At 33.4% G+C, this 21,161-nt stretch overlaps 1 protein-coding gene across 6 annotated transcripts in view; it reads left to right on the top strand.

Moving 5' to 3' along the window:
* PIK3CB (phosphatidylinositol-4,5-bisphosphate 3-kinase catalytic subunit beta) overlaps positions 1-21,161 on the top strand; it is a 200,268-nt gene that overhangs the window by 160,030 nt on the left and 19,077 nt on the right. For all 6 annotated transcript variants that reach the window (XM_056793674.1, XM_056793673.1, XM_056793675.1 and 3 more), the window contains 7 exons: positions 2,899-3,087; positions 9,045-9,166; positions 12,738-12,881; positions 13,808-13,907; positions 17,269-17,447; positions 18,632-18,741; positions 20,016-20,094. In XM_056793674.1, the coding sequence (XP_056649652.1) occupies positions 2,899-3,087; positions 9,045-9,166; positions 12,738-12,881; positions 13,808-13,907; positions 17,269-17,447; positions 18,632-18,741; positions 20,016-20,094 (923 nt within the window). The remainder of the gene's footprint in view (positions 1-2,898; positions 3,088-9,044; positions 9,167-12,737; positions 12,882-13,807; positions 13,908-17,268; positions 17,448-18,631; positions 18,742-20,015; positions 20,095-21,161) is intronic.

Genomic DNA, 21,161 nt, shown 5'->3' with positions numbered 1-21,161 from the left:
TTTGGGGCATTTAGCTTTGATTTTTTTTCCTGAAAACTGCTTGTTCAGACCTTTTGTCAATTGGAGAATGGCTCTTATTTCTATAAATTTGTCTTAATTCCCTACGTATTAGAGAAATAAGGCATTTATCAGAGAAATGTTCTATAAAAAATTTTCCCCATTTCCTGCTTTCCTTCTCATTTTAACTGCATTAGTTTTATTTGTGCAAATCCTTTTTAATTTGATATAATTAAAATTATCTATTTTAGAATGTGATCCTCTCTGTCTTTAGTTTGGTCACAAACTCTTCCTTTAACTATCTTACAGGTAAATTTTTCTATACTATCCTAATTTGTTTGTACAAAATCTTTTTAATTTGATATAATCAAAATTATTCATTTTATATCTTATAAGGTTCTCTTTGTCTTTTTTGGTCACAAATTCTTGCTTTATCCATAGGTCTGAAAGGTAACGTATTCCATATTCCCCTAATTTCTTTATGGTATCACTTAATATATCTAAATCACAAACTTATTTTGACCTTATCTTGATATACATTGTAAGATGTTGGTCTATGCCTAGTTTTTGCCAGCGACTTTCCAGTTTTCTCAATAATTTTGTCAAATAATGAATGTGTGTGCAGCAAATTCTAATTGTGCATCTAATTGTACATATTGTGCATCTAATCTTTTCTAGTAATTCACTACCCTGTGTCTTTCCTTCTCATTTTAGCATTACTAGATGTTTTCTAGATTACCACTTGTAATATACTTTGAACTAAGATATTGTTAGGCTGCCTTCCTTCACGTTTTTTTTTTCAATGATTTCCTTGAAATTCTTGACCTTTAGTTCTTTGAAGATCTGATTGGTATGGCATTAGATAAATTAATTTAGATGGTATTGTCATTGTTATTATATTGGCTCTGCCTATTCATGAGCAATTAATATTTCTCTAATTGTTAAGATCTCTATGGGAAAAGTGTTTTATAACTGTGGTTATACAGACCTTAGCTTTGTCTTTCCTGGTAGACTCCCAAGTATTTTATATTGTCTGCTCTTATTTTAAAAGAATTTTTCTTTCCGATTTTCAAAAATCATCCAACTTGTCATTTCTTATGGCTCAATAATATTCAATTACAATTACATACCAAAGCTTGTTCAGCCATTCCCAATTGATGGACAATCCCTTAATTTCCAATTCTTTGTTATCTAGGGTACAAACTTAAGGAATTTATTACCTCAGGAAATTTGATACACTGAACATATAAATAAGCCCACAAACAACCTAATGATAGTGAATTACCATGTAAAATTAAAATATTGAGTTCCTTCTTGTTGTTCAGTCATTTCAGTTGTGTCCAACTCTTTGTGACTTCATTTGAGATCTTAGCAAAGATATTGGAGTGGTTTGCTATTTCAGTTTTTTCAACAGTAAAATTAAAATATCAATAATGAATCTTATGGTGAATAGGAGTGGACAGGTGTAATGTCCCTAAACATTTTTCCCCCTAAATACATTTTTGATGTATACATAAGCTATGCTTATCCCCAAAGAGTTTGTGTCTGAACTCTTTTTTTACATTGCAAACTCTGCCCAATCATTAACTCTTCTGACTTAATTCTAGCTCCACTGCAGACAATCTGATGCAAAATAAATAAATAAATAAAGCAGGCTAATATAAATAGGATGAATATGTAGAATAAGGTTCTAAATTTTATTTACTATTTCATGGTAAATCTTGTTATACTAGTATAAATAAACCAAATGCCAATATCCTTTCTCTGTAGATGTCATTCTAAATGTTAATATGAAACTGGTAAAAATCATATTAATAATAACTAGCATTTATATAGTTTTTGAAGCATTACAAAGTCATTTACAAATATTATCTAATTTTTAGTTCAACAACAGCCATTTTGGGTAGATACTATTACGTTCATTTTACAAATGAGAAAACTAAGGTAGAGAAAAATTAAGACACTTGCTCAGGGTCACACTGCTAGTAATTGTCTTGAGGCAGAGTTTGAACTCCAGTCTCACAGCACTCTTATCTGCTGTGCCATTCTAGCTGTCTTCTCTTGAAGTAGAGATCCTCATATACTTTCATCTGATATAATTTTTAAAAAAATTAAAGAGAAAAAGGTTTTGGCTACAGCAGGATCTTCCAAAAATGTACATACATAGTGAAAGCAAACTTTGTTGATTAAACCAAACTGTATAGAGCCTGGCTCACAAAACAAATGTATAATTATTGCCAAACGATGCTATTTTATTTTAAATTCCAAGCCTATGGAAGATTTGTGTCTTGAAATGTAAAGAAGCAAACTAAGAATCCTCCTGTTTAGATTTGCCCCTTCCCTCCAGACCCTTTGGGATTTTTTTTGGCCTTTTTGGTAAGGAAAATGATCCATGAATTGAGTACAAAGGAACGGAGAGGACATGGTTATGCTTAGAAAATGTTTTTGAAGAGAACAGCAATATTGCCATCTAGTGCTCTTGTATGGAGATTAATGTTTTGTTTTTCAAACATAAAGCTTACTTTATTTAAAGGCTACTTCTTTTACCCTTGGCATGTTGATTTGGTTTCTTAAACAAAAACCAAGGTACCTATTCCAATAAAAAATAATTTAGTAACTATTTATTTGTTTATTTTCATGTAAATAAAAAAATTATTCTCTTAATTCTTAGTTTGATTCAGTGAATTTCAGTCCTGTTGTATTTCTTGATTAATCATAGACCCATAGAATTTAGAAGTGGAAACAGACCTAACAGATGATTTAAGCCAACCTCATTTTACAAATAAAACCATGATCCACAGAAGTTGTGACTTGCTCAGTGTCACCCAGCTAGAAAATAGTAGAATTTACCAGGAATCTTAACTATTGTTGAATTTAATCTCATAAATTTTACTTTATTAGAGTCGAGGTGGAAAAAAATTTCATGTTGTGCTTAAAGAAATCATGGAGAGAGATCCCTTATCTCAACTGTGTGAAAATGAAATGGATCTTATTTGGACTTTGCGACAAGACTGTAGAGAAAATTTTCCACAGTCTTTGCCAAAATTGCTGCTGTCTGTCAAATGGAATAAACTTGAAGATGTTGCTCAGGTAAGCTAAACCAAATGACTTTTGTGAATAACTTAATAATACATATCTTATATGATTTTTTAAAAGTTAGATTAACCCTTAGTAGGAGTTTTTTTATTCCTTCTTTTTTGTATCTCATAGTCTAGTTTTTTGTTTTATATGCTTGTTCATTGATTAGAAAGAGCAATAATATAGAAGGAATCCCAGTTGGCAGAAGAATAATAGGGTTTCCAGCTTTGCCTTATTAGTTTTCCTCAGTCTTCCAGAAGATGGAGAAATCATTAGTTATATGCTTTGTCTATAATGTTGGGTTCTTTTAAAACTTATTTGCTGCTAAGAACTATGATATATGGGAAAGTAATATGTTATAAAGAAAATACAAATAAAAATACTTATGGGAATTTGAAAAAAAATTTTTTTGCTGCTTGCATTAACACTAATTATTATAGCCTATATTTTTACTCCAGCAGCTCGATGAAAGTGTATATCATAGTGACTATTCTATAAGATATTTCATGTTTTCCTCAATTTTTTCATTCCTTTGATTCTGCTTTATTGTTTCTTGATTTCTCATGAAATCATTAATTTCTAGATGGTCAATTCTGATTTTTAAAATCTGATTTTCCTTTGTCAGTTTTGGTTCTCCTTTTTTAATTGACCCATTTCTTCTTGAATCACTTTCTTTTCTCCTTGCATCACTTTCATTTCTCTTTCCCTCTTTTCCTCTGCCTCTCTTAACTAGTTTTTGAAGTCCTTTTTGCATCACTTTCATTTCTCTTTCCCTCTTTTCCTCTGCCTCTCTTAATTAGTTTTTGAAGTCCTTTTTGAATTCTTCTAGAATCTGTGTCCAATCTGTATTTTTCTTTTGGACTTTGGGTGTGTTTCCTTTGCTTTCACTGTCCCCTTCTGTGTCTCTATCTTGCTCTTTGTCTCCATAAAAATTCTTTAGTTAGGTGCTTTTTTTTGTTTGCTCATTTTTCCTATATAATTATAGATAGACTTGGTGGGGATGATGTGATGGTCTGAGGGCGGAGAACTCTGAGATTCCCCCTCCTCCTACTGATTCAATTGACCTTTGTAATGCTAATAGCCTAAAGACATGCCTCAGGTTTAGGTGTAAGCTTTTGATCTCACTCTAATCTTGATCAGGTCAAGGACTGATCAAATTCTAGCTTCAGGCTTAGTCTCAAGTTTTTGGTCTCACTGTCTATTTTATCCAATCAGATACACCCTTTATTGTCCTAAAGCTCCATCCTGAGCTTTATGCAAAAATATAATCAGTACTTAGTACTATTATCATCCACCCCATAGTGTGAATTAAGTCCATTTTCCAAGCCCAGACTAGACTTCCCTGGGGGCTCTAGACTTCTCTCCTGGTTTGAAAATTCAAGGGGTATGGGTAGGCTTTACTGCTATTTGCTCAGACAGGGTCTCAGGATCTGGATGTTGGCTCAAGTATAGGTTCCTAATCCTCAAACAGTAGCTGTGGGGTGGGTGGCTCGCTCTTGGCTTACTCTTCCCTCCTTGCTACAGCTTCTTGCTGTGTCTGCTCTCCTCTCACCCCAGTGCCCTAGATGTACATTGCCTACCTTTTGGGTTTTTTCTTTTCTTGAAAGTTATTTCTCTCTCTCTCCTTATTGCTTCTTTCACTCCTGCATTCATTCTGTTGTGATATTTTAAACTTCATCAGAGAGGATTCTAATGGTGGCACAGAAATGCTAAGGATTACTCTGCCATCTTGGCTCAACCCCCAGAAGTCCTCCATAGAGATTATTCTATGTTTCACAAATATTTAACTTTTGAGAACTCACATTTTAGGGAAAATCCCTTAGTTTATAGTCCTTTTTGTTTGATTAATGTTAATTCTAGGGTGCAGCTAGGTGGCTCAGTGGATTGAGAGCCAAGCCTAGAGATGGGAAGTCTTGGGTTCAAATTTGACTTCAGACACTTCCTAGCTGTGTAATCTTGGGCAAGTCATTTAACTCCCATTGCCTAGCCCTTACTGCTCTTCTGCCTTGGAACCAATACACGGTATTGATTCTATGATAGGTGGTGAAGGTTTAAAAAAATCAAAAGGTTAATTCCAGGTTGTCTCTAGTGAGTTTCTTTAAGGTCAATTTCAAAAGAGGAACAGCTTTATTTTTAGAGCTTGGCAGGAAAAGTTGCTGGCTCTTAAGTCAGTGGTTTTAATTCAAAGAGCACATTAGATTGGGTGGGGGGAGAGGGTGGGAGAAGGGCAGTGCTGACAGTTGGGTGGCTCACTGGATTGAGAGTCAGGCCTAGAGATGGGAAATCCCAGGTTCAAATGTGACATCAAATACTTCCTAGCTGTGTGACCTTGGGCAAGTCACTTAACCCCCACTGCCTTACCACTCTTCTGCATTATAACCAATACACCGTATTGATTCTTAATGCAGAAGGTAAGGGTTTAAAAAAATGAAAAAAGAGCATATAGAATGTAGTTGGCATTTTTCCTCCCATCAGCTCAATGTAAAAGTTTAAATTAAATCTCCAAATAATAATATTATATTTCAAAAGATATATTAATGATCATTAGAAATCAAGGAATAAAGAAGATACAAAATAAAGACCATGTGCCCATGGCTGGTTAGCCATTTTTTAGTCAACCCCACTCACTACCATCAATGCTAATTCTACATCAGAGAGAGGGAGCCTCCAAAGCACACACCCTTTATCCTCTGTCTACAGGAAGTACATAATGACGGGGAAGTCAGTGGGTTCTTGGTAACAGATTTTCAATCATATACCTCTGAAGTTTGTAAATTTAACCAAAGAACCAGGAAAGACTCTCCCTCTCTCTCTCTCTCTCTCTCTCTCTCTCTCTCTCTCTCTCTCTCTCTCTCTCTCTCTCTCTCTCTCTCTCCCCCCTATTTTTCTGCATTGAAAAAAATGCTTCAACTTAAGTGCTTTACCAACTTTATACCTATTACATTAAATCCAGTTGATCTTTTTATCCTCCTAATTATATTCCAACTGCATGATTTTGAAATTTCTATTTATATAACAAATTCCAGTATTTGTCATATAATTTGTTACATAAACACATAAGCATCTTAGGCCATTAGTTGTTTTGAAATGTTTTGGAACATTTTTATTTTGCTTATGCCTTGATTACTGCAGTAGTCCACTAGTGGGTCTGCTTGCTGTGTCAAATCTCTCCCCACTATAGTCCATTCTCCATTCAGCCTCTGAAGTGATTTTCCTAAATTTAAGTTTCTGTCACTTTCCTTACTCAGTAAACTCCAGTGACTTCCTGTTGTCTTCAGGAGCTTCAGAGAATGCTGTTTGGCACTCTATGTCCTTTGTTACCTATCCTTCTTTCCAGTCTTCTTACACTTTACTCCTCAAAACTTGCTCTTCATGGCTATTCCATAAACAAAACACTCTGCTCTGGGGATTTTCTCTGGCCATTCCGCAGGCCTGGAATGCTCTCCCTACTGGCTTCCTAGCTAAAATCTTGCCATCTACAGGAAGGCTTCCCTTACTTCTCCAAATTCCAGTTCTTTCTCTCCTTTAATTATTTCTTTTATCTTCTATATTGTTTGCTTTTGTATATATCTGTTTGCATATTATCTTCCCTGTTAATTTCTATCTTTAAAAAGCTTATAATCTATCTTCTGCCCCTTTTTATGTGTCCATCACTTAGCACAATTCTTGTACAAAGTAAACACATAATATTCTTTGATAATATTAATTCATTGATTTATCTTCATGTAGTCTAATTAAATGGTTGGTGTAATTAATCAAATTAAACATACTGAATTGGAATGTATTCATTTTAAAGAATTTTTATAGTTGAAATTTTATTAAAGGAATAGGTTCAAAACCACTGGAGTACAGACAAGTTTACAATTTTGCCTACCATACTGGAAGGATGACATTTTAATTTTATTTTCACCTAAGTTGGTCAATGGTATGCACAATTTTACACTGGAACATTTGTATGATTCTCATTATTATTGAGTGGTCTATATTTGACCAGAGAAGTTGCTTTATGTTATTACACACTTAATCTTTATACCCCTTCAAATCACAAATATTATTCAGATTGGATCTTGTCTTATTCTTTCTCCTATCCCAGACATACTTTCATACATATACACATGCATGCCTACATACGATTAAAATTTAGCTATGTCTCCAATATAATCCCAATTCTTTAAGCTTCTTCATTATTCACCTTGAATCATATATACTTTTAGATCTAGAGGAAAATGTAGACTATCTATACCAGTTCCTTCATTTCATACCTAATGAAACTGAGCCTCATTTCATTTTCTTCAAGAAATAAAGAGGGTACATGGAAACATTAGTGAAGGAAATCTATTTTGTTTGAAGTAATGTTAATATAGAGGCTTAGGATGATTTATATTTAGTTAAAGAAGAAATGAGACCTCAGACATCCCTGTAGTTTTACAAAGAATTCCTGTTATTTTTTTAACTGTTTTGTAACCTTAGTATATGAATTTATTATTTATATTTTAAGGAATTTTTAAAAATATGTGTAAATTTTATACCATTACAAACATCTTACTTTTAGTGGAAAACAATCCAGAGCCTAAGAAGAGGAATAGTATTATTTATATCTTCACCAAAAATCATACTGTATTATAATCAGAATATACCCCTGTTTTAGAGTCTGGTATAAAAATATAATTCTAGTCAAAGAAAGGGATTTCATTATTGCTTGAATTTTGTCCATTCTGGAGATTTTTATGTCAAAGACTATTTATGAAAATATTCAAATTCATGTGCCCTCAAAAAAAGAGAAAGAAATATAATGGTGAAACAGATGCTTATTTATGTTATATTAATTTTAAATAAAATTTTGTTTTTATGTCACCCAAATTTATTCCATTATCTTCCCCATATCTTTCCCTCTGAAACATACCATGTAACAAATGATATTTCTTAAAGGGGGTGGGGGTGGGAGAAAGGGAAGAATAGGGAAAAAATCTGCAAAACATATACATATATATAAAATTGATAATAAATCATTACTTATTTATATATTACCTATAGACTTCAAATTTATGCAAAAGTAGCTGGAGGTATCTTCTCATATCTCTTTTCTTGGCCCAAGCTTGTTTTTTGTAATTCTACATTTATTTTCATTTTTTTTGTTCTTTCCATTTAATTTGTTGTAGTCATTTGTATGCTGTTTTCTTGGCTCTGCTTTACTTTATTGGTATATTTTAGTTTTTTCATGTTTCTCTGTTTTCATCATATTTATCATTTCTTATAGTACAATAATATTTTATTATATCCAGAGGCTCCAAATATCTTAGCCATTTCCCACTCTATGGATATCTACTTTGTTTCTATTTCTATGCTACCAGAAAAGTGCTGCCATAACCATTTTGATGCTTATGGGGGTTTTGTTATTTTCAGGACCTTTTTGGAATTTATATACAGCAGTGGAATCTGTGGGCAAAAAGTATGAAAATTTTAGTCTCCCCATTTCCATAATTTTAAATTTGTTTCCAAAATGGTTGTGTTGATTCATAGATCTATCAGCATTACACTAACATTCCTGTCTTCCCCACATTGACTGTTCCCACTAGTTCTCATCGTTGTCATTTTGCTGTATATAAGAGAAAACTTTGATTTGCATTTCTCTTTTTAGTCATGATTTGGAGCTTTCTCTGATATGGTTGTGGATAGTTGGCAAGCCTTCTTTTGAGAACTGTCCAGATCCTTTGAGCACTAATTTATTGGAGAACGATTTTTGGTCTCTCCATTTCCCCCTTACTCTCACCCTTCCCTAATCACTTTCTCTTCCTATCCACATTGTTCCTTTCCCCTCTCCTTTTTTTCTCCTCTCCTCCCCCCCCCCCCCCCCCCCATCAAGGGCCAAATTTTTGCTTTGTTTATCATGTCTGTAGTATTTTGGCTAACAAATGCCCATTGATTACAAATATATACATACACCTTAATAATTCTTAATTTTTCAACAGCTACAGGCTCTTCTTCAAATATGGCCTAAATTGCCTCCTAGAGAAGCATTGGAATTATTAGACTTTAATTATCCAGACCAGTATGTAAGAGAGTATGCTGTGGGATGCTTGAAACAAATGAGGTACTTTCCTACCATTTTTTTCTGTTGTGATTGATTAAAAAAAAAAAAGCACATTTATGTTTTTGTGTTACTTCTGTGAGAAAAGAACTAGTGAATAGTCATAAATATATCAAGGCAATGCTATTTCATTTTCAGAGCCCTTATTTAGTATACTCATGAGAACTCTTTGCTTCCTTAATTACCCTACTTCAGCCTCTTGGATACTATGCATATGTTAGCTTTCTCACAAACATGAGAAAGGTAAAAGAGGCTGGTTGGACAAAAAATGTAAAGCAAGTGCTTCTACTGTACATATCTCTGGTCCCTGTAGGTAGATATTATAAATATCTCCTGATGGACCACTTCCATAGCTAAATTGGATTTTCTAAATTTAATTAAATATTTTGCTTGTAATTTTCTATCAGCATAAATATGGAAATTAGTATTATACAGGATAATAAAATTAAGGATTGGTACAATTCATTCAATAAACATTTATAGGAAACTTAGCTTGAAATTTCACTCTTCACCCTACTCTTCAGTTAATAGATTTGGACTAGTAATATATGCGACTTTTACCACTTGCCACATTATTAGACTCTTCCTATCTTTGTCATCTTTTATTTTTGAGTGCTAAACATTAATTTTAGATAATTCTAAAATTATGTCATATAGTTTTTTCAGCTTAGGTCACTGATGATATCTGAATCCACTTGGAATGCTTTTTCATTTTAAATTTTGCCAGAAAAGACACATTATCAGAATTCTCTAGAACAAATATATTGCTGTCATCATCTGTATTAGCCGTATTTTTTTTAAATTATACAAAACCAACTGGTAAAGTATAACCAAGAATTTTAAGATAAGGGACATGGAATTTGTTTTAATGATTTATAATAAGCAAACTAATAATGTATTTAAATTTATTATTATTTATTGAAAAATAGATTTATAATCCAAATTCTTAATCACATTTTAAAATATTAGTCTCTTGTATTTTGAACTTTACTTTAAAGTCATACTTATACTCTTAAAATTTGCTCTAACTTAAATCTAAATAAAAGCTTTGCCAAATAAATATAAACTCCATTTTGTCCCATCATATCTCATATTGCCAGGTGAGTGAGTCCAAATCAATGGAATTTTACTTTATCATTTAAGTGTTGATATTATGCAGTTGAATACCCAATTTTGAATTATTTTATTTTTCTTTTTACTACTCTAAATGAAGGTGGCAGTGTCGGTGGGTTTAATTATCATATTCATCTACAAGACTCCAAAATTTGCATATAGCTAATCTTTCTAACTCCTGATCCCCTGAGAAACAAACACAGATCACCATCTTCCTATTGAAGAATTTGTCCTCTAGGAAATTCAAGTCCAACCTGTCCAAGAGAGAATTCATTTGCTTTCTCCCCAAACCCATTCCTTTCTGAATTACTCTCTAGTAACTTATATTTGAAACCTCAACTCCTCACTCTTACTTACCTCATATATCCAATCCTTTGTGTTTTCTACAAATGACAGATCTTGTCATTTCTGTTTCTGTAACATCTTTTATATATCCGTCCTTTTCTCTCTGCTTAAACAACTGTTACTCTAGTTGAGTCCCAATTCATCTCCTCCTTGAGTTTCAGTAGCCTAGCCTCTCTTGATTGATCTCCAATTTCCACATTCTTTTCATCTTCTCTTGACACAGCTTCCAGAGGAGATTTCTGTAAAGTCCAGTTCTGATCCTTTCATTCCCTACTCAGTAATTCTGTTGTTTTTGTTTTTGTTTTTTAACTGGCAACCTGTTACCTCTTGGAGCATGTATAAAGTTTGTTGTTGTTTTTAGTTTAAAGTTCTTTTATACCTAAAGCCTTTAACAACCTGACCACCGTCTACTTTTCAAGACTTGTTGCATATTAATCCCTATTGTAAACTACATTTCAACCTCTTCTTATTATTCAACAGTAAAGTATCTTGTTTTAGGCAGTATACAAGCAATATGGAAAAGAAAGACAAAAATAAACTAATTCCCTATGTGACAAGGGAATGACTTTAAAAGACTGATATATATTAATTTAAGGTCGCCAAGGAATTCAGCTATGTAATTCCTAAATGAAAAACTCAAGTCAGCCGTCAGCCTTTTTTGGAGTTTAATTACAATAGGAGCAAGAAAGGAATTAGAGATAGAGAGAAAGAAAAAGGGAGAGAACAGGGCTTAAATACCCCTTCTGTTTAGGCTGGGCCAAAAGGCCCAAGCTCTTAGATAGCTGGGGCAAAGAAAAGAGATCAGTCCCTATCACTCACGTGACCAAAATGGAGAGACAGTCTCAGAGGCCCCCACCTTCAGCTTCCTTCAGCGCAAGCTTCTCCGAGTCCACCGCAATCACCCCGACCAAACTCCTCAACCACCTCGAGTCTCCAGACCCTCCTATCTTTAAGGAACCCCTCCAAGTTCCTCCTCTCAGTTCTCCCATCTACCAATCACTGTTCATCAATTTCCCTGTGCCAATGGAGGCTCTAGCTTAACCCAGGACCGCCCAGAGGTTTCTGGCTTTTGCACATGTCTGTTGAAGGTCATATTTTCAAATGATTAAATCTTTGATCTAGGCTGCAGCCCTTACTCAATCCTGTTAGGACTGAATAGGGTGGAGATTTATTCCAAGTATCTCCATTGTATCAATTCTAAAATCAATCATGATTCAAAGAAATTCCTGTTCTATGCTTAAGCATAGGTCAAAGTCCTTTCCATTGTTCAGCAAAAGGTTTCTGTCCTAAAGTAATCTGAAGAAGGGAAGAGAAGGAACCTCCCATGCCAATGGGGTTCCCATTCCAATAGACTATCAGTAAGAAATTTTCCAAGTATGAAATATCCCAATGGTGAAATTTCCAACATTTATAAGTCTAAGGAATTTTGAGGTTTACACCTACCGTCCAACAGATTCTTTTTTCTTGGGAGAGAGGAGGATAGTCTATGCAAATATTTATGTAATTTGTATATGTATTGTAACAGGCAGCTAATATGTAAGCATTTTTTGGAAGGAGATAATACTAAGGAATTGGGGGTGCCGGGTGGAGTGGTCCTTTAAATAGAATTTGCTAGCTGTGAGCCTTGAAGGAATTCAGACGTTTCATGAGGGGAGGATTGGGAGGTAGTACATTTGTTGAATAGTCTTGCCAAGGCAAAGAAGTAAGAGATGGTGTGCTGATTGCAGGAGCAGTGAGAGACAATAATTCTTTTTTGAGTTGAACATATAGAGAGTAATAAGACTCCTGATCCCTAGTCTGAAGTCTGAACCATTCATCAAGGGCATATTAGAATATTTTGTCCTTTATTATAATTTATTTATATGCATAATTTAATAAATACAATTGATTAACCAAGAAGAACTATCACAGAATATTCAATAACCCTACATTGTCATTTATGTGCTTATATATTTCAAAATGTTCTGTCCATTTTTGATAGGTAATTTTAGCTCCTCAGAACAAAGTTTACATCTTTGTATTTTTATAATTCAATTATAATTAATTAAATTACCTATATTTCTATCTTTTTTGTTCCTTGATATCTATATCCACCTTAATTTTCCTTCCTTTTCAGTGATGAAGAACTGTCTCAGTATCTTTTACAACTGGTACAAGTTTTGAAATATGAACCTTTTCTTGATTGTGCACTGTCTAGATTCCTGTTAGACAGAGCACTTGCTAATAGGAGGATAGGGCAATTTCTATTTTGGCATCTTAGGTAAGTAGTTTTCAGTTTAAAAAAAAAATTTTTTTTTAATTGATCATGGGGAGAGAGGGGAATGGCTTCTGTTCCTTTGAAATTATCCAGTATGATAAACCAACATATTTAACTTATTGGAATTAAGGAGGTTCTAAAAGTCAAAACTCTTAGACATTTAGTTTATAGCCCCCCCTTTTTTTTCTCATTAAACCTATAGCTTAGCAGTAAGTGCCTAAGCATTTGGAGTTAAGTGACTTTCCCATGGTCACACAGTTGGAAGTGTCTGAGGCCAGATTTTAACTCAGGTCCTCCCAAATCCAGGCCTGATGTTCTATCGACTGTTCTACCTAGCATCCCTATATAATAATTGTTCTTGTTATATTTCAGTGATTATATAAGACTTCATCGCTTTTTTATGAACCCTTATTCTTTTTAAATTTATAGATGTTAGTACAACTAATTTATAAGTCTCTATACTCTTGTATTGTAATATGTTCCAGTAAGAAATGAAAAAAAAAATGCCTATTAGTTAGATAATCCTTTTATTTGTCTATTGGCTATGTGCCTTATATTTGATTAATGAAAAGTAAAGTTTGCTGAAGAGGGATTTACACATGAAATTTAAATTCAGTGTCCAACCTTAGTGATTTACTATATTAATTAAGATTTCGTATGCCTATGTGATTGTGAATCAGTCTTTTTCCTGTTGTTTTGTGGGGTAAAAAGTTAATTTTTTTTTCACTTGTCACTTAAGGACTTTGCAAATGTCATACTTACAGAAAAATTCTCAGATTTGAGATAGGAAGTTAAGTTTGGTGGGGATTTTTGTCAACACGAGTTGATTTTAGTTTGAATGATCTCAGTACAACTTAGTTCCAGTTTAGAACAATAAGACCTTATATTCATGTTGATAAATTAATCATTTTCTTATTAAATCTCTTTAGGTCAGAGGTGCACATTCCTGCCTTTTCAGTGCAATTTGGTGTAATACTTGAAGCTTACTGTCGGGGAAGTGTGGGCTATATGAAAGTGCTTTCTAAACAGGTATTAGTTCCTTTTGAATGTTGGTATTGATATTCATGGTCAAAGAAAATATGAACTGAAAGGAACTGTAAAACCCAGCATATACAGGGAATTTGCTCAAAATTTGTTTTGATGTAGAGAAGTAATATGAGAGGGGCATATAACTGAATTTGTATTCAAGAGAATCCAAGCGTCAGTTAGTTCCCCCATCTTGAGACTTAACAAATGAGTCACCAGGGAAATCAGTTTACATCTCTATAGGCCAATTTTTCTTCATCTAGGAATTAGGAGTAGTAATATTTTTGTGATGTACCCCTAAGGCTTATTGGAGTGATCCAACTAGATAATTTATGTAAATTGCTTTGTATAGTTTTCCTTTGACATATGCCTTATTATATCCTGTGGACATTTTATATGTTAAAAATGCCTCTTGTTCTTACATATTTGGATCCATTTTTTATATATCTTGTATATCAGAGTTTTATCAAAGAATTTAAAGACAAACAAAACTTTCCCATTTAATCACCTTTTCATTTTAATTGCATTAATTTTTTTTTTGTCAAAATGTTTTAAATGTTATGTCAACTTGTCAATTTATGTCCCTTTCTAGCCTCCTTTTCCTGGTATAAAGGACTTTATAAACTTTAAAGTACTATATAATTTTTTGTTTGGTTTGCTTAGATAGTGACCCAAAAGTCTTTATTTTTAAGGTATTAAAGCTTAAAGGTATTAAAGCATAAAACTTTACCAATTTTTTAAAACTTAAAACTACAGTTTTAAGCTATTGCCTTAAGAATTTTTGGAGCACCTTGTTTATATACACACATACATACATATTTGTATGTATGTACATATGTGTTAGATAGCTATGACTATACATGTGCATGTTGGGGACATAGTCAACATATTCTAATATCCAGAAGTAGCAAATTTTTCAATATTTGGGAGAAATTTGGTAGAATTGATTGTAAGCAGTGAGAGGGACCTCTAGCTCCCAAAGATCCTTTCAAGCAATGTTCACCATTTCCTTAAATAAAAGATACCTAGTGCCATTTTGACATCAAGTCTATCTTGAACCCTAGTTGAACTCTATTTTGTGATAAACAGGAAGAAGTTACGGATAACAGAACAAAAGGATTATATCTAATAATATATTCAGCATTCAATATCTATTGCCTTTGAAATGGAAAGTGGAAAGGCCAAGATGAATCTGAGTCTTGCTTTTTAGCATTTTTTCATTGTGTTTATTGCTGCGCTGGCCTAGCCCTGCTCTCTTTACTCTGCTTCTTCAATTCACATAGACTTACGATGTTTCTCTGAATTCCCCATTTCTTCAATTCTCATAGCTCATGTGTATTCAGTTGCATTCATATGTAACAGTTTGCTTAGCCATCCCTCAACTAATGGGCATTCACTTGTGTTTCAGTTTTTTTGCTACTACAAAAACTGCTGATAAGAATATTTTACCACAGAATGTTGGTCTGAGTATTTTGTCATATTCAGGCTCTTTCTGTCTTTTAACTTTTTTTTAGGAATTGTTGGATTAAAGGCTCTCAACACTAATAAGATCTCATCTCCACATCATTCTTATCCCCATATAGGACAGCTATATTTTATTCTCATTGTTAATTACACATCACATTGTAAACTCCTTGAGGATAAGTTTTGTTAGATTTTTCCATTGCCAAGTAGAAGTCAAGTATAGCTGATTCACTGTAATGTTTATAGTTCATAGAATCTTAGAATTGGAATGAATTTTAGCACCCCTCTAAACTAATCACTTTTCAGCATATTAATTCTTCTAAAATATCCTTCAAAGTCAGAACTTAAATATTTTTGGATTGAACAAAACAAACAATTGCCTAACTTTTTAATCCATGGTTCAGCCAACATTGTTTTTTGTTTTTGTTTTGAGGCAAACAGGATTAAGTGCCTTGGCCATAGTCCCACAGTTAGTTACTAAGTGTCTGAAGCTGACTTTGCACTCAAGGCTTCCTGACACCAACCCCAGAACTCTATCCTCTGCACCATCTAGCTACCCTTAGTATTGTTTTTAATAGTGACACCAAGGACTGTTGAAGAGCATGGCTGTACCTCTAGTTAATGTTAGTAACCTAGGTTCTGTGGACATCAATGTTTTTTATTTTCTAAAAACAATTTTGATAATGATTTTATTATAATTATCTCATTTGATCCTCACAACAACTCTGGGAAGTAGGTGCCATTATTATTTCCATTTTACATTTGAAGAAGCTGAGGCAAAGAAAATAAGTGACTCACCCAAGATCAATAATAATAAAAGTCAATAAACATTTATCTAGTACTTATGTACCAGTCACTGAACTAAGGACACACAACTTAGCTATTAAGTTTCTGAAGCTGGATTTGAACTCAAATGCAGTGGATAGAAACCTGGGCCTGATGTCATCAAGGCTTTTCTTCCTGAATTAATATCTGCATGAGGAAACTGATTTTATTCACTGAGCCACCTAGTTGTCCCTCCCTCTCCCCACCCCCCACCCCCACTTTTCAGAGAACTTTATTGCATTTTGTAGCAATAGAAAGTGAAGACAAAATTCTCAGGCTTAAGTTCTTGTTCTTTTCTATGACTATGTTTTGGAGTTGTTCTTTTCTTTTTGTTTTTTCTTGAGCATCCTTTCCACAATAACTTTTTTTAAAAAAACCTTCCCTTCTGTTTTAGAATTAATGCCAGGTATTGGTTCCAGGGCAGAAGAGTGGTAAGGGCTAAGCAATGGGAGTTAAGTGACTTGCCCAGGTTCACACAGTTAGGAAGTGTCTGAGACCAGATTTGAACCTGGGATCTCCTATCTCCGGGCCTGACTCTCAATCCACTGCGCCACCCAGCTACCCCCCACAATAACTTTTTTATGATGGGATTCTTTTCTTCTTGCTCATTTTCCCAGTCTTTTTTCTGCCTAGGCATATAAGAAATGATATATAAATGTTCATGATTGGGATGATGATGATGGTAGTGATGAGTTTTATGTTAGATTGACTCTGCATATTTATGGAACAAAGATCTAGGCCAGTCCTGTTGCTCCTTTCCTATAGGATCTCAAGAATAGCTTCCCCCCTCCCCCCCCCCCCTTGAATTTTCCCATTCAGGATTCAGTCTCTTTTGTTCTCTAAATCTCTTTGGAGGAGTTTTATCAGGAAACCCTCTGTACTTCTTGCTACTTTACCATTTTGGCTTCACTTCTATTCTTTTAATGTTCTTCCTAAGTTAATTTTGCAAGGTTTGTTTTATTTTTTTGGTGGAGGGGCAGATGAATAAATAATACTAATAAGATGATCACATCAAACATTTATCTTCCTAGTTTTCTTTTTCCTGATAATTTATCTCTTAAAACTTGTGTTTCAGGTAGAAGCTCTTAATAAGCTGAAGACCTTAAATAGTTTAATAAAACTGAATGCAATGAAGTTAAACAAAGCAAAAGGAAGAGAGGCAATGCACACGTGCTTAAAACAAAATGCTTACCGAGAAGCCCTTTCTGATCTTCAGTCACCTTTGAATCCTTGTGTCATACTTTCAGAACTTTAGTAAGTGATGTTCTACTCTCCTTTTATGCAGAAAATGGGTCATACAGATAATGGGTTCTTAACCTGCATTCCATGAATTTGATTTTCTTTCTAATATTTGAATACTTGTTTTAAAATTATTTTTTCCTTTGTAATTATATGTATTTTATCATGAATTTAACAATGCTATTTTCAGAAGGGTTTGTAGGTTTCACTAGACGTCACATGCCACAAAAAAGGTTAAGAAGTACCTTTTTGTAAATTGTAAATATTGACAGGAGTCTTCTGTCTTAGTAGACTTTTGTTAACTAATTCTGAGTAGATAGTTAAAATGTCATAAAAATCAACTATTTTTATAAATTTGAGTTCTTCAAACTAGAGGTTGGTTATGTTCTGAAGCTAGATTTAAAATATAAATGAGCTATTATTAGAATGGTTAACATTAAGTTCAGATAAATTAAACTTATAACTTTAAGAAAGATATTTTTTAAAAGTTCAGTTCCATTTAATTACATGTAAATAAATTTAAAACTTTATTATTAATAGTTATTCCTCTTAACATTGAAAGTGAAATGCACTTAGAATGTTAAGAATCACTTAGAATCAACATATTGGTTATTGTCCTTTAAAAATACAGTGTAAAAATTTTAAGAATTTATCATGAAAAATCATTCATCATGCTAATAGAAAGTTGTCTTAACATAATATATGCCCTGTGGACATTTATATCCAGAATTGGCCCCTTTTCTTTCTCAAGAAATCAGAATGTCTTTGTGACATCATTTTGAGGCTAATGAATATTTTCTCTTGATTTTAAAACCATAGTAAAAGATAATTGAGTAATGAGAAAATAGAAGGAACTCTGCAGGCCTATTGGAAAGAAAGGTGAAAATTTATTACAAAATGAATTGCCGAAAATTTTGAGGTGACTCAGTCTAGGCTTGGAAAGTATTTCCAATATGAAGCAGCTGAGAATGTTACGAAAATCATTCTGTTTGTGAGTTCATGCCATTGGCTTAACATTAAATTCTGCCAACCAAGACTGTTGTGGAAGGAGCGTTCTCTGTGTCTTGAGTTCTAATTTCCTGCTCACCCAGAGTGAAGGAACAGTTGATTGGGCTATTGAAGCCCAGTAACTCATAAGTAAAATGATCTTTCCATTTCTTTAAAGTTGAATTGCTCTAATGATGCTTGTTTTTTGTTAGTGTTGAGAAATGCAAATACATGGATTCTAAGATGAAGCCTCTGAGAATCGTGTACAACAATAAGGTATTTGGAGGAGATCCAGTGGGGGTCATTTTCAAAAATGGGGATGGTAAGCTGCTTTTTTTTTTTTTAAGTTCCTTTAGGTTTATAAGTCATTGCCTGTTCTTATCTTTTAGTAGCCACATACTTTCTTGTTGATGGAAACAAAATGAAAGAGATTTTTTAATAGTAAATGATGGCTTTTGAATTACATTTTTAAACATGTAAAAGTGTATAAAATGGCATTTTTTTTTTAAAAAAAGCCTCCCAAGACAGTCACACTAATAGAAAGATAGGCAAAGAAAGAGGCAGCTACATGGATCAGAGAGCTAGAGATGGGAGGTCCTGAATTCCTAGCTTCAAATAGTTCTTGACTGTGTGCCCTTGGGCAGGTCACTTAACCTCCATTGCCTAGCCTTTACCACTCTTCTGCCTTAGAACCAGTACACAGTATTGATTCTAAGATGGAAGGTAAAGGTTTAAAAAAAGGCTATTTAAGATGGGGTTTTTGATACGCTATATTTAAAATACTTTAGAGAGCCAACTGGTAGCTCAGTGGCTAGAGAGCCAGCTGGAGATGGGATGTCCTAAACTCAAATGTGGCCTCAGACACTTTGTAGCTATGTGACCTGGGAAAGTCACAAATCTAGTTGTCTATCCTTTATTGCTCTTCTACCTTAGAACCAATAATGGATTCTAAGACAGAAGGTAAGAATTTTCAAAACAAAACCCAAAAAACTTAGAAACCTTACTTTCAGTATGCAGTTACATTTTTCTCCCTTATCTGAAAATTATTTTTGGTATATTGTTAAACAAAAAATAGCTAATATAAGAATGACTAAACCTCAGCCCCAGGTGTTTAACATAGGATTTATAGACCTTAAGATGCAACTTTTAAAGCAAATCTGTAGGGAGTGGAAATTACATTATACATTGGATTAATAAGCACTATTAACACCTAGCAAATATTTGATGTTTAGTAAATTCTTAATGATTGAATCATTTTAGATGACATTATGACAAGCAAATGAGGGCCTGCCAACTAATGAGAGATTTTTGGAATCGTACTGTATTAGAGAAAGAGACCTTACATATCATTTAATTTAACTTCTTAACTTTATAGCCTCTGAGAGAGGGTATTGAGTTGCCTGCTGTGACAAAACTAGCAAATGGCAGGTGAAACACAGACAAACATATTGTATATAATATTTGTATTTTGTAATATTGTTGTGATCTTTTGTAACTGGTAATTTCTTTATTCTCTATCATATTTTGCTGTCACTTTAATAATTATTAAGCACAGTAAACCAAAAGCACAAATAAAGCAATCTACTTTTCTTTTAGATCTACGACAAGATATGTTAACACTCCAGATGTTGCGTTTGATGGATTTACTTTGGAAAGAAGCAGGTTTGGATCTCCGGTAAATAATTATAATGATTCCATGTCTTGGTCCAATTAATATTCCCCTCTTTTCATTTGTCTGCCATTTGTAGGCTTTTGCCCTAAACAAAAATTGACAATACGATTCTTACTTCATGAGGAAACCTTTATTCTAACAGTCAGCTTGATTTCCTCTTGAGCAGACCAAGTTTTCTAAAACTCTGGCCCTCGTTATTAAAAACATCAGATTTACATGACTAATGCAGGAATTTATTTGCTTGACTAAGCATATTTGTTTAAAAAATATTTTGGTTTTATTCCCAATTAAAGGAAGGTAGAAAAGAGGAGAAAAACGAGATTTTGTGGTTGTTAATTGAAAAAAAGTAGATTCTATTCATATTTGGAGTGTCCAGTAATAAGATATACCCCAGGTCCCACTATCCTATATAGCCTTGTCAGATCACAGGAGCTGAAAACTATCCACTGACTTTGATAGCACAGTCAAGGATTATTTATCTTAGGTAAATATCTTCTTCTAGGAAGAGAAAAGCTAATGATAGAATTACTTGAGGATATATTTGATTAGTTATATTTAGTTTTATATTCCTATTTATTAATTTACCACTTTATATTTTTTCCCTTACTTGTAAGGCCCTAAAACTCAAACATGTATTTTTCAGCTCTATCACCATGCAGACTAGACATGTAGTAATAAGTAATATAGTTATATATAATATAATAATACGATATATAACATCCTTGTGTATAATATAATGAACTCAGTATATGACTTAATAAAACTATACCTTCATGCCATCTTTTAGAATAGGCTCTAAAAGAATGGGCTTTCCTAACCTTTTTGAAAGAGGTATCACTTATTTTCATAACAGTGAGATTACTTCATTGTAGGAAAAGATAAAATGTTGGAAATGTTATAGAGCAATTTTATTTGGTCTTTTTAAAATTTGAGTTGGTTAAAACACTTAAAAAAAAATCCCTTCATCTTTTGTGTTAGATTCAGTACTGGGTCTTGGTTCTAAGGCAGAAGAGAGGTAATGGGCTAGGCAATGGGGGTTAAATGACTTGGCCAGGGTCACATAGTTAGGA

The sequence above is a fragment of the Monodelphis domestica genome, chromosome 4, assembly GCF_027887165.1.
Source record: "Monodelphis domestica isolate mMonDom1 chromosome 4, mMonDom1.pri, whole genome shotgun sequence".
NCBI classification, from domain to species: Eukaryota; Metazoa; Chordata; class Mammalia; order Didelphimorphia; family Didelphidae; genus Monodelphis; species Monodelphis domestica.
Note: the sequence above shows the minus strand (reverse complement) of the source record. Positions and strands in the feature narration are given on the sequence as shown.